Here is a 12,491-nt window from a genome sequence, read left to right on the forward strand (position 1 = left end):
ACGGGAGATTCTCATCATGGATGCAGCCGACAAACCTGCAGCTGTGTGATGCTGTCATGTCAATATGGAGCAAAGCCTCTGAGGAATGTTTCCACCACCTTGTTGAATGTATGAGACCAAGAATTAAGGCAGTTCTGAAGGAAAAAAGGGTCTAATCTGGTACTAGCAAGGTGGTAAAGGTAAAGTGGCCGGTGAGTGTAATACTGTATTAAGTTTGGATTTTTTCAAATAGGAAGTACTTAAAAAAATAGTGTTTTAACAAAATTAAACTCTTATTTGAAGTTAAAATGCGATATTCAATCTTTTATTTAAAGAGATTTTGACTTCAAGTTACTTTTACTCATATTTTTAGTCTGTTCAATTTTGAACAATTATTGTGTAAAAATAACTCATATTTATGATTTTATTCATATAAAATCATATAAGTAATTTATCAGCAATATATGAGGAGAAGGATGCTGAGGTTGGAGCTACCAGGCAGGAGGCCCAGAGGAAGACTGAAGAGGAGATTTATGGTTGTAGCAAAAGAGGACATTAAGCTAGTTTGTCTAAGAGAAGAGGATGCAGAGGACAGGGTTACAGATAGAGGTCGGTGATTCATTGCAGCGACCCTTGAAGGAAACAGCAGAAAAGGTAAAGAAGAAGAAGACAGAAGAAAATCAAGGAAACTGTTTATACAAAGAGGGCAACAGTTGGTTTGTTTTGTTTTTTTCCTACTTCCCATGTTACTACAGTAAACCCAGAGGTCTAGTCATTACCATTTGGGAGTTTGTTATTTACATGGAAAAAGTGCTAAACAAGACAAAACAGTTTCAGACTTTGGGGCCCAAGGCCTGGGACTGACCATTAACATCTCAAGTACAATGATCTCACCATCACAAAGAGACAAAAACACATAAAGTTACTTAAACCAATTACAAAAAGATTTAGAATGATTCAAAACAACAGGAAATAAACTTAAAATTAGACTAAACAACAATAGGAGACTATAAACAACTATAAGTACATTTAAAACAACAACAACCTTAAAATAACTACAGACTTTAAATAACCACAAAAAAACTTAAATATTCCAAAAAAGCTCAAAACTGACTTAAAACAACCAAAGACGAGTCCAAAATAAAGACTAAAGGATTGAAAAAGATGCAAGCCAACAATAAAGAGATACAAACAGGAACAAAATGACCACAGAAAGATGTAAAAGATTAGGCGACGATAAAAACAACAAGACACAAAACACCTACACCGTTCTAGTCTACATATCTTGCCTCTACAGCTTGTAGGAGTTTGTGTGCCATGTACAATGAGGAAAACATGGACGTCAGTTTTAACTACTGTCACAAGGGCTACAGTCACAGTTACAGAGTGGGTAACCCTCTAGGCAACAACATTAGTTGTACAAGCCTTCATAAATCAATCCAGTCATAAACGTAAGGTTCAAAATGTAAATGTCAAAATAGGGAACTTTAACAAATAACCGCTTGTTTATAGAACAGAGATGGTATTCAGTACTGTATTTCCACATGCAGTCCTTTATCTTGATCTTATATGTTCCTATAAATCAACATCATAACACATTTTGAAAGTTTGTAAGAAATTGTTTTGAAATTTTAAGTGTCCAAGTCCACAGAGACTCCACCTTCAAAGCTACAGAAGCAACTGTGACTGTTGGGACGACTCTTGAATAGCAAAACTCACTTTAACACCCGTTTAAACCTCATTTGTGCTCCTTTTACGTACGTAAATTGGTATATCTGTTTTATTTCCAGCCAATGTCACTTTTATATTCCTAAAGGCCATTTATGCTCGATGCAGATGGCGGATACGCAGACGGATGGACACTTTTGTCCATCTCCAGCGTTGTTTACATGTGTAACTGGTGCATTTTCAAGAGCTTTGCAGATCACTTGATGCAAACGGAGCAATACAACCAGAAACCGCAGGGTCAGTGTTGAGCAGCACAGCTAACATGCAACCAGGGAAAACCAGAGATGAAGAAGAGGAACAGGAGGAAGAAAAAGCTGGTGATGAGGACAACTACAGAGATGGTGAGATCTTTTGAAGAAAGGTTATGTGAAAATGCTTGTCGTGTAGCAAATAACTTTATATCGGTTCATTACCGATAATGCGAGAGTGAACTCTGAACTCAGCACTGTCCACTAGTGGAACAATTGACTTTTTAACCATGGCAACGTAAAAGACACCTGGAAATATGAAGGGTGACAACATAATGACTTGAAATGGACGCACCTATCATGCACGTTAAAGGAGCATAAATGGGTCTTAGGTTTTCTTTATGTTGGCATTGTCCACCAGAGGGCAGTGCAGAGTTCAGCGCTCACTTCTGAGTTCAGTTTCAGACAATAGTAAACATGGCGAGAGTGGAGGAGATCATAAAAGCATACACTCTGAGAGACATTAAAAGAGGCAGATCAGTTGAAAGCGTAAGTCTCTGCAGCCATTAAATCCAACATGGCAGGTAAATGATGCAAACGGCTGAGGATATACTTGATTTTAAACCTTGCGTTTGCAAATTCAACCTGCTCCATCAAAAGCAACACCACTGGTACCATAGACACATAAGGCCCCTGAAACAAGCATCTCATGTCTTGTCTTCTGAGCTTTTTGTCAGTTTTACCACTGTTGACCCTCTAACTTCACTTCCGGTAAAATCAGTCCGACACCACCCCTAGTGGTTACTTGCATATTGCAGTTTATGAAGGCAAAGCCTTCATTCTCGAGTGTGTGTACAAACACTTTAAACAAAAACTAAGTACTTTTGTATCTGACAGCTGCAATAATCACATGTACTAATAATTAAAGAAAGTATATTTTTGGCCCAACACGGACAGAAGTCTTTATCCATATGGCTGTTCCATCCACCCATTCATTTTCTGACGCTTATCTGGAGTTGGGTTGCAGGGCCGCTGCCTAAGCAGGGAAACCCAGACTTCCCTCTCCTCGGACACATTCACCAGCTCATCCGGGGGGATCCCGAGGCGTTCCCAGGCCAGCCGCGAGATGTAGTCCGTCTAAAGTGTCCTGGGTTTTCCCCGGGGCCTCTTTCCGGTGGGATGTGCCTGGAACACCTCACCAGGGAGGTGTCCAGGAGGCATCCTGACCAGATGCCACAATTACACGCATAGACATTAAAATGAAAATTGATACTTCACTGTTAAATTGTAGGTTATGATTAAATTGATATGTGCTTGATACTTTTATTTTAAAGTAACACAAGAAGAAGAGGAGCCAATCAGATGTCGTGAGGCTCTTATAAAATTTTTCTTGATTTATTCTGCAAAAATAAACATTTTGATTTATGTGTATGCAAGCATAGTTTGTTTAACCATCATGTGTGTTTACGCTCATATGTTTACTCATGCAAAAAAAAAAAAAAACAACAACAGTCAGTAAAATGTCAAACTTTATATTTAACACCAGCGGTCTTGCCAGCCAAACATTCAGCCAAAGACCTAGTAATGTTTTTATTTAACTATCTCTGTCTAAATCAAGGCGCCCCTAAAGGGAAGAGGTTTGGCCGGCCAAACACTTGATCACAAGACAGGAGAGATACTGCAACACACTGTGCTTCAGTCACAACTGGCCCCAATAATTTAGTACAGCGAAAACACACACACAAGAGCTTTAAAGCTGGTTCAAGTTAGCAGGCAGAGCAGTCATAGTAGGAAACTGACAGAGTCTGAAACCCCCTTCAACCTTTATATGACTTAAAGGAGAAGTAAGTTAAGTGTGTGAAGATACTTGCACATGAACACTGGATATGGAAACATGTAAGATGAGTGTTTAATAAATACATGTGTAAAAAAAGGGCTTGGATGTGTGCATGCACAACCCTTCCTTCTCTGATTTTCCTAATGAGTCTCTCCCACTGACAAGTCTGTGCTGCCTAGAGGACAAAGGTCAGAGGCTGTCGGAGTGGATTAGATGGGGTAAGAGGGATAAGGGTCCCAGAGGAGGAGAGAAGAGGGGGAGAAGTGAAAAAGCGTTAACTCAGATGTGATAAAAACTGTCTTCACATGCGAACAACCCAAAAAGTGTTTCAAACCCAGTTTACTTGGAGAAATAATATTCATTCAGTGTTGTTTTAATGCAACAAACACACACACATTTTATATATAGTGTTTTATATATATATATATATAACACTAATTTTGAAACATCATACTACAAAAATTACTATACAACAATCATTTATTAAAGTTTTATAAAAAAAAATGTATTGCACCAGTGGAAAACATTCCAAGAGTAATAAAAGTTTCTAAAGTAAACTCTGTAGGTCTGATGCTAAATTTCTTTCTGAAAAGGTTCCAGGATGATTCAGATGCTGTCAGATTATGTCTGAAGTAATCCATATAGGATAACATTGTGTGTGAAATAAAATAAAAAGTATATATAATAGTAGCTCATTCAGACTATGAAAAGTAATTCTTCCTGTGTTAAAAGAAGATCCAGCCGTCTCTGGTGCACAACTAATGTTTTCTCTGGACAGGACTAAATTCATTTTTATCTACTGTTGATGTAAACCGAGTTACCATCGTAGTATGCCGCATCCCAAATACCACCTGCTGTGCAGCAAACGGCCCCCCTCCCATGAAGGAGCTTCCAGCGGAGACATCTGATAATTCTACAAACAGCAACTTTTCAGCAGCTGATATGGATAAACTAAAGAAGCTGGGAACGGTGCTAAAGCCCTGCAGGATATTTATTCCTGTTTATATGTTTGTTTCTAAATGAAGCTGAGGCTATCAGAAGTGGTATGAGAGAATGTGTGTGTATGTGTATGTGTATGTAAAGTCATTCACCTTCAGATTCCTCAGATGAATAAATATAGTAAGACACTAATGTGCCCAGTTCTATAAATGCAGGTGCATAACTGCTTGAAAGAGTATTAAAGCATGATAAATAGCCTGGTATGATACATTTAGAAACAGTTTTAAAAAATTAATTTGCGATTAAAATACAATTAATCTGGACACTCATGCTAATAACTTCAGCCCTAATATAAAATGCGAAGTATAAAACTGCTCACAGGATATATCAGCATTCACTCTACAACATATATCAGAACAATGCAGTATATAGTACTGTTCCAAACTGGTGATTCTGGCAATGTTATAACAGTTCACTTTTAAAATCCCAAGTTCAATGTTGGATTAAGATTCACGATGAAATTTCTGTTTTGTTTGTTTGTTTTTCCAGTGTAAATCTGGCACCTAGAAACCAAACCACCAACCTATTTTCTCACTGCTCTGCAGGAAAGAATTTACAGTAATGCTGCAGTGGTGCAGCATTAATCTAGACATTTGGTACGTGTACACGTAGAGTGCAAAGTGAGGAGTTGAGGCAGATTCCAGATAAAACTGCCAGGATTTGGGCTGGAATGCAGCGAGCAATCTTTGCTCTGTCAGCTTTGTTTACAGTTGCATTTATCTCCACAAAGATATCTCATCAACATCAATGTGTGGTCACGGAGCAGAGAGAGGCCCCAGCCTGGGCCTGGTGGGACTATGATCCACAAGCAAACAATGTGTCTGCATACAAGTTAGTTTGTAAAATAGGCAGCCGAAATTCCCACAGACAGCAAGAAGCTCAGCTTTTCCAAACACACAAATACAAAACACTGTAAATAAACTGGTTTGTGTGAGCAGGAAATGTGTTTACTCTCCAGCTTCAGTAGACCAAGAGACAATTGAACACACACATACAGCCAAACAGAGTGGACGAGCTGTCACATTACATTTTCTGTTGCCAGAAATCACAACCATAAAATCATGATAATAACAGAGACCAGATGCAAAAGACTAACTTTTAAAGACAGAATTATTATAAATGAGATGCAGCTTTCAGACCTATACACGCACAGCTCAGTAAAGACTCCACATCAAGACAATATGACTCACTGACATGACGACTTACATGCAACATGAGCAGAAGAGTACCAAAAAGACAACCATTCTTGCCCATACAACACAAAAAGAAAAACAGGCCTTTTAAAAGACATTCAATTATAAACTAGGGTTTAAATACATATTTTCTTAGCCTTCATTTATTGCTAATATCACAACACAAACACTCCCTCACATGCACATAAAAACCTCTCCACACTATAATAATAAGAAAACAAGCAAAGATGAGGAGCTAGGCAGCACACTAAAAACACAAGGGAAAACAGACAAGATAAACAGGAGCAGCCTCAGCTTGGTTAACAGCTATCAGGAGCCTTCAGTGATGCAGCCAATAAAAATACAACATAAGGAACCAGACTGAGTGCTCTGGAACAGAAAGCGCTGGGAAATTCTACCCTGAACTGGAGTAACAAATCATTTCTTAACTCAGTCTAGGCCTCAGCACAACTATGACATAGTCCTATGATACATCCAAACAGAACCTGCACATTATTATAATGTTTGCATTCATGTGCTCTGTTAGTGTATCAGACTCAACAGATGAGGGTAAATTATTAATCATACTCCGTGAAATCATATCAATGGCAGAAGTTATTATCAATTCCTCTGCTATAGTGTGAGGCATTTTAAACCAGGGAACTCTGCAAACTACTTCAGGTAGTCTGCCCCCCCCAGGGGGTCCACCCACTCAGTTTGGGAACCACTGCTTTATGTAAACACAGAATGAAGCTTGACAAAGCCTCTGTGAAAGGTCTGCAATGTGTTGTTAAGCTTTACATATAATACCAGCACAGATAGCAACTCTATGAGGCTGAATTTAATCACAATGGTTAACATGCTAACTGTGACAATGCTTGGATGCAAAGTTAGTTGGCTGAATGTTTTACAAAGTTCATCATTTTAATTAACAAATAAAAGCTGAATTTAGCATGTAATTAGCCAAGCATAGCATAAAGCTAATCCTGTCTTTATACCAGTATCCTAGTGGCATTACTGATGCTAATAGTTTCAGTTTAAGTAGTGGTTTTTGAATTAAGATTTCAACAAGCAACATGTTTTCTTCCTTAAAGTTTAGATAAATCTGACTTTGCTCTCATTGTTAAGCTAGTGCTACAAAACTGAACAGATGTATAAGAGCTACATCAGACAAAGACCTTTGTTAATGTAATTAAACTCAAATTAAACTGGGTTATTTTAATATTGTTATTAAAAACATTGCATCAGTCACTGCATCTTGTTTGAGATTCAATTACAGATTATGTACCACTTGTCATAGAATCGAATGTTGACATTATTGTGATTTAAGTGGTTACTTAAAAACAGCAATGTTCTCTAAACTCTGTAGAGACTGAAGTCTTACCTGCTCTGACGTGGTATTTTGTATGTACCTGAAATTAAACTTCAACATAGTATTTCTATGCTAAAACTGAAGAATCAACCAATAAAATCATATCTCAGTCCTTTTCTACTTTTTATAACCTATGGTTTAAAATATCTGCCTGGTGAAAGATAAAAAGAAAATGCAGACAAAAAATAAAAAGAAATTCTAATGACTTATCTTTATGATCAACATTAATAACTCACAAACCCTGTGCACATGGCTCCATAAAATAATTGTACTTCTGTTGTAATCGGAGGTATTATAATTAATCTAATTTGATAAATTGGCCAAAAAAGTGGGTCATGTATCAGTACCTAATTGGCTTGTTAAATAGCAGATCTGGCATTTTGTGGCAAGGTTTGATTACAGCCAGTAAGGTCAGTCTTCTTTGTCCTTCTTTTCATTCAGTGTGTCCATTTTTAGCCAAACAAAAGAAACTACAATTAAATAACAATATGTTAACTGTATGAATACAGGTAATGGGAGTACGTTCCTTACAAGAAGGCATTCCCCTATCCCACTGATACTCAATTCGGTCCTACGAGGGCCGCAATCCAGGTTTTCCATGTATCCCTGCACCAACACACCTGAGTCAAATTAGGTGGCTCTAACAGCCAATCAGGTTCTACACAATGACTCATTATTTTGACTCAGGTGTGTTGGTGCAGGGATACATGGAAAACCTGCTGGATTGCGGCCCTCGTAGGACCGAATTGAGTATCAGTGCCCTATCCCAAACTCACAACACAACATGACTTATCCTCTCTTTTTATATATATGTATATAAAAAACAATGTTGGTGATATCATTTACGTGATTTAGAGACATTAAGATGTTACCTGAAATACAGGCATATTTAACAATAACAATTTTCAAACACCTTTTGCAAAGTAAGCTAGCAAAGATTCAAATTAGCCTGTTAGCAAGCTAAGCTAACACTGGCTTGCATAGCTTAGCTGTAGAACTGCTAACATTCGCCCTTAATGCTAATCTTAACACTAAAATGACTGGATGACCAGTTTAATGTGAGAATAGAAGAATTTTGTTGAGAAGTTAGCCCTTAGTTAGCATTACCCGACGAGGGGGCCAAACCTCGATTTTCTGGGTGAATATTGGCGGCAAAAATGGACAAATGGCTAAAACTGATGGTGTCAGTTTCCTGTTGGCTTTTCCATGACACTATATTTGTTTGGTTTTCCAAGCTTTTGTGGATTTTATACAGTGTCACAGCAGATGAGGGAGGCTACAAGCACAAACCTGCTTATATTAACTAAAACACAAAAAAAGAAAAGTTGTTTTACTGTATGAATGGGAAAACTAATTTTCTTGAAGCATCAGTGCTTTTCCTGTAATTGTGTAATCCTGTGAACCATGTTGAGCGAAGCATTTAAGATGCTGCAAACTACCCTGCACTCAAGTTCAACACAACAGAGTATAAAATACACGAGGGAAAAACACTTGAAACAAGCCTGCTATCATTTTCATTATGCAGGTTTCCAAACACTGGAGTGGCTGTTTGACAAGGTACTGGGAGCTGGTTAGGATTTAGTACTCATCTGAAAACCACAGAAATAATTTGCAGTCTTTCAAACAATGTTCAACAGCAGAGCTGATAACCTTCCAACCAAAACAAGGATGTTTAAACCTATAAACAGAGTCATGGTCTCCACATCCCAGGCTCATTTTGGTTGTGATGCTTGTAGCTCTCCATATAAACATCTAACCAGCAGTTCCTCTACTCCTCACCTGTGTTGTTACTGTTTGTAGCAGCTGGCAACCTTTTCTGTGAATGTCTTAAAGGCTTTGTCTCCAAAACGACAACTTTAAGATATATCTAAAACACAAAACCACATGGATTTTCTAAAAACTTTAAATAGTCTGAATGTTTGAATGTTTTTATGCATCCTGAAAGGGTTAGAAAACTGTTCATGAGAATATATTTAGGTCTTTCTGATCAGATTGTTCATATATGCATGGTATATATTTGCAAGAAATAGAACTCTTACTGAACTGTACTGGAAAAGTACACATATGTATTTAAAATACCTTCTAGATCTTAAAAAGCTCCTCTAATAATAATGTGAAATGCTGTATTTCTCAGGGTCAGACACCTAGCATAAAATTTCTGTAACGGATTTGTAAGCTATATAAATTAAAAAATACAAAGTTATAATATAAAACAGATATATGATATGAAATAAAACAAAATATGAAATATTTAATATTTCTATGAAGTTAAGAATGTGTAAAATGTTATATAAAAGGATAGTTCATGTAAACATCTTGATAATGTTCTGGTATTTTTTTTGCTTTAAAAAAATGGAAGATTAGGAATTTCTATTATTGATAGGCTATTATATGGTTTTTTTACTGGTTTGAGATAGAGATGTTCTGTATATGGCCCCTGAACTAAATTGTAAACTGACACAGGGTTTTTGTACTTTCAGAACCACTGATGTATAGTATGTTAATATTTAATAATTTTTGCCTTCTTTCCTGCAGAGTTATGCTCTTACTGTTGATTGGAGAGCATCTGCCCCAGCTACAAGTGGTTGGCAGGAGGTCAGAGCAGACTGAAAAACTGTAGTTCAGTCTAAACGGTGTTTCAACAGCATCCCCTGGTGGTGTGAAGTTAATACTTTAATTCAGATCAGCTTGTCAGTGTTTGGTTTCTTTTTAAGTCTAAATGTTTTATTTCTGATTGGTTAACAATTTCTGCTAAATAAATATAGATTAATTACGTCTCATGTTTAAAAATCTTTGCCAGAGTGGGTGATTATAGCCATGTACAAAACAAGCCTCACTTCATGTTGACTTGCACACCCAGTAAGTGGAATAAGTGGATTCACTTGACTGATTAATCTTCATTTTAAAGTGAAGTTTTTCACACATTAGGGATTTTTTGGACCTTATGTCCACTGATGCTTGAAGGACTTTAAGCTTAAAATGGGTAGATGAGCATAAGAGAGAGAGACGCAGACCTGTTCTTTTTCGAGTGTTCATCTTTGCCTTTCTTCACTCCAAAGATCCTGGTGATAAGAGTGCTGAAGAGAAGAGTGGAGGAGTTCCTCACCTGGAAAACAAAAAGAAGAAGAAAAAAGAGTAAAGAAGTTTAATCATCTTAATCCTAGCTATAGAGAGGCTATAAATTAAGAAAAAAGACAAAGTTAAGACTCACTGCCCACACAGGGGAGGTGAAGCCCAGCACAGCAGCCTGCATGCCATCTGAAACAAAGGGAATAATGTTTTCCCCCAAACGTGTATCCCTGTAGAGAGCCCGGAGGATATTCAGAGCATGGACCTGTAAAGAAAGGAGCAGATTCTAATAGAAAAATCTAAAAACCAGCAGGAAATTCCAGATTTATCAGTATAATTTGTGGATGAAGTGGTCAAACCTGAGGTACGGTAGAGCCATCAGTGTTCCTGTTCGCAGCTGGCATGGCCAAAGAAATCAGCTCTCTCATGGTCATCTTCAACAGGCTGCAGCTGGAGGACTTAGGCTCAGAAGAGAGCAGAGCCTGAGCAAGAGGAAAGGAAAGACCAAAAAGCCCGCTGATGACATTTCCTGCCTTCTTAATGCTTTTACTGACAGTCACATTAATGTACAAACAGGCATATTTGTAGTTGTAGTAGCTCAAAATGGGGCTGATGCTCCTCTGCTGTACATCTACCTGTTGGTAAGGTACAGAGGCAGAACCTAGGCATCAAAGTCAACATCACAGACCTGGACTACGTTCACCCTGCAGGCAAAGTGGCCCAAATCTGACAGCACAAATCCATTTTTTCTGATCAGACTTATGCCAGTTTCATATGTGCTCTTAAAACTGATAAAAATGATGTTTTGCCATCATATGATCTCAGTCTGAACAGTCATGTTGCATTTCGTCAGACTTTTACAGCACTGAATTGAAATAGATGTCACAATTCTGCTCCATAAGAGATGGGACATGGTGACAGTGGTGCATTCTTCTGTGCATGCAGGTTTCTTTAGGGCTGTGTGTGTTCATGTTGGAGTGTGATGGAGACTGCATTTAAGCTATAGTATAAAGAACCACACAATAAAAAATAAATAAATCTTGGGAAAAAATTCAGAATTGAGACCTGCAGTGTGAGCACAGTCTTAAGCCTTATTCATGCTCACTTTAAGCACATAGATAGATACGTCCATGTCAAATTATGTCCAGTGTCATTGCCCACATTCTACCATGCATCCTTTACGTTGGCACTGTTGTTAGGCAACACATCCACTAGAGGGCAGAGCAGAGTTCAGAGTTTACTTCTGAGTTCTGACGTCAGTTTCAGACAATAGCAAACATGGTGACGATGGATGAGATCATAATAATGTGCATTCTCAGAAAAACACAGAAAGAGGCAGGGCTGTAGACGGCGGTCTGTGCGGCCAGTAATTGTGCATTCCAGTTATCTTTGGAATTCATTTTCCAAAGGAATTTTTGACTAAGTGAGCTTATTTTGCCAAATACATAGTTAAAAAATTGGCTATTTTGAAGGCATCCATTTTTTTCCGAGTTGGTGCTGCAGAAACGGCTTTTACCTTGTAATGACATCACCTACTTTCGGGCACTTGGAACTACGAGAGAACTGAAACACACCATAACGGCGTCGCAGCTTCTTCTTTGCTTCTTTTACTAGTCAAACTTCAGCTACACTGCTCAACACTGCCCCCTTGATTTATGGCATTTGCTACGTCTGGGTACGCAACCTCAAGCTTTCTGAAAACTGACTGAAATATGAAAGTAAAGGAGAGAAGATGGAAGAAGTCTCCATCCACATCCATATGTAAATTTAAGGTAGACCATAAATGAGGCTCTAGATAGAGCTGGACTGGCACATTTGTAAGAGCAGCTGGACACACAGGACTCTGCTATTAATACAGAGCTGTGCTGCATCTGTTAGGCTACAGCAAGCATGCCATTTGTTTTACAGATGCACACTCAGGTCCTCAAGTTGAAACTGCTGGATAAGTCATTACCCAAGGAGGTTTATTACAAGAGTAGTGAACCCATTAAACCACCATTAGACCAGAGGACATCTTAATTTTTCTCTGATGAATCTGGACGTGGAATTATCCGTTCTCTCAGTCTCTCAGTGAATCAGGGAAGGTGTACACATGATGATACGTGATACACAAGGGAATGGTGTAATCTTGTTGATCTATAACAACC

At 38.1% G+C, this 12,491-nt stretch overlaps 1 protein-coding gene across 1 annotated transcript in view; it reads right to left on the bottom strand.

Annotated features, from left to right (window-relative positions):
• The window catches only part of thada (THADA armadillo repeat containing), a 131,950-nt gene that overhangs the window by 92,252 nt on the left and 27,207 nt on the right, over nucleotides 1-12,491 (bottom strand). Inside the window, exons 24-26 of the mRNA XM_042009678.1 lie at nucleotides 10,704-10,826; nucleotides 10,487-10,609; nucleotides 10,290-10,381 (exon numbers count right to left, since the gene is read on the bottom strand). Coding sequence (XP_041865612.1) covers nucleotides 10,290-10,381; nucleotides 10,487-10,609; nucleotides 10,704-10,826 — 338 coding nt within the window. The remainder of the gene's footprint in view (nucleotides 1-10,289; nucleotides 10,382-10,486; nucleotides 10,610-10,703; nucleotides 10,827-12,491) is intronic.

This window comes from Melanotaenia boesemani, chromosome 16, assembly GCF_017639745.1.
Source record: "Melanotaenia boesemani isolate fMelBoe1 chromosome 16, fMelBoe1.pri, whole genome shotgun sequence".
Taxonomy (NCBI): domain Eukaryota; kingdom Metazoa; phylum Chordata; class Actinopteri; order Atheriniformes; family Melanotaeniidae; genus Melanotaenia; species Melanotaenia boesemani.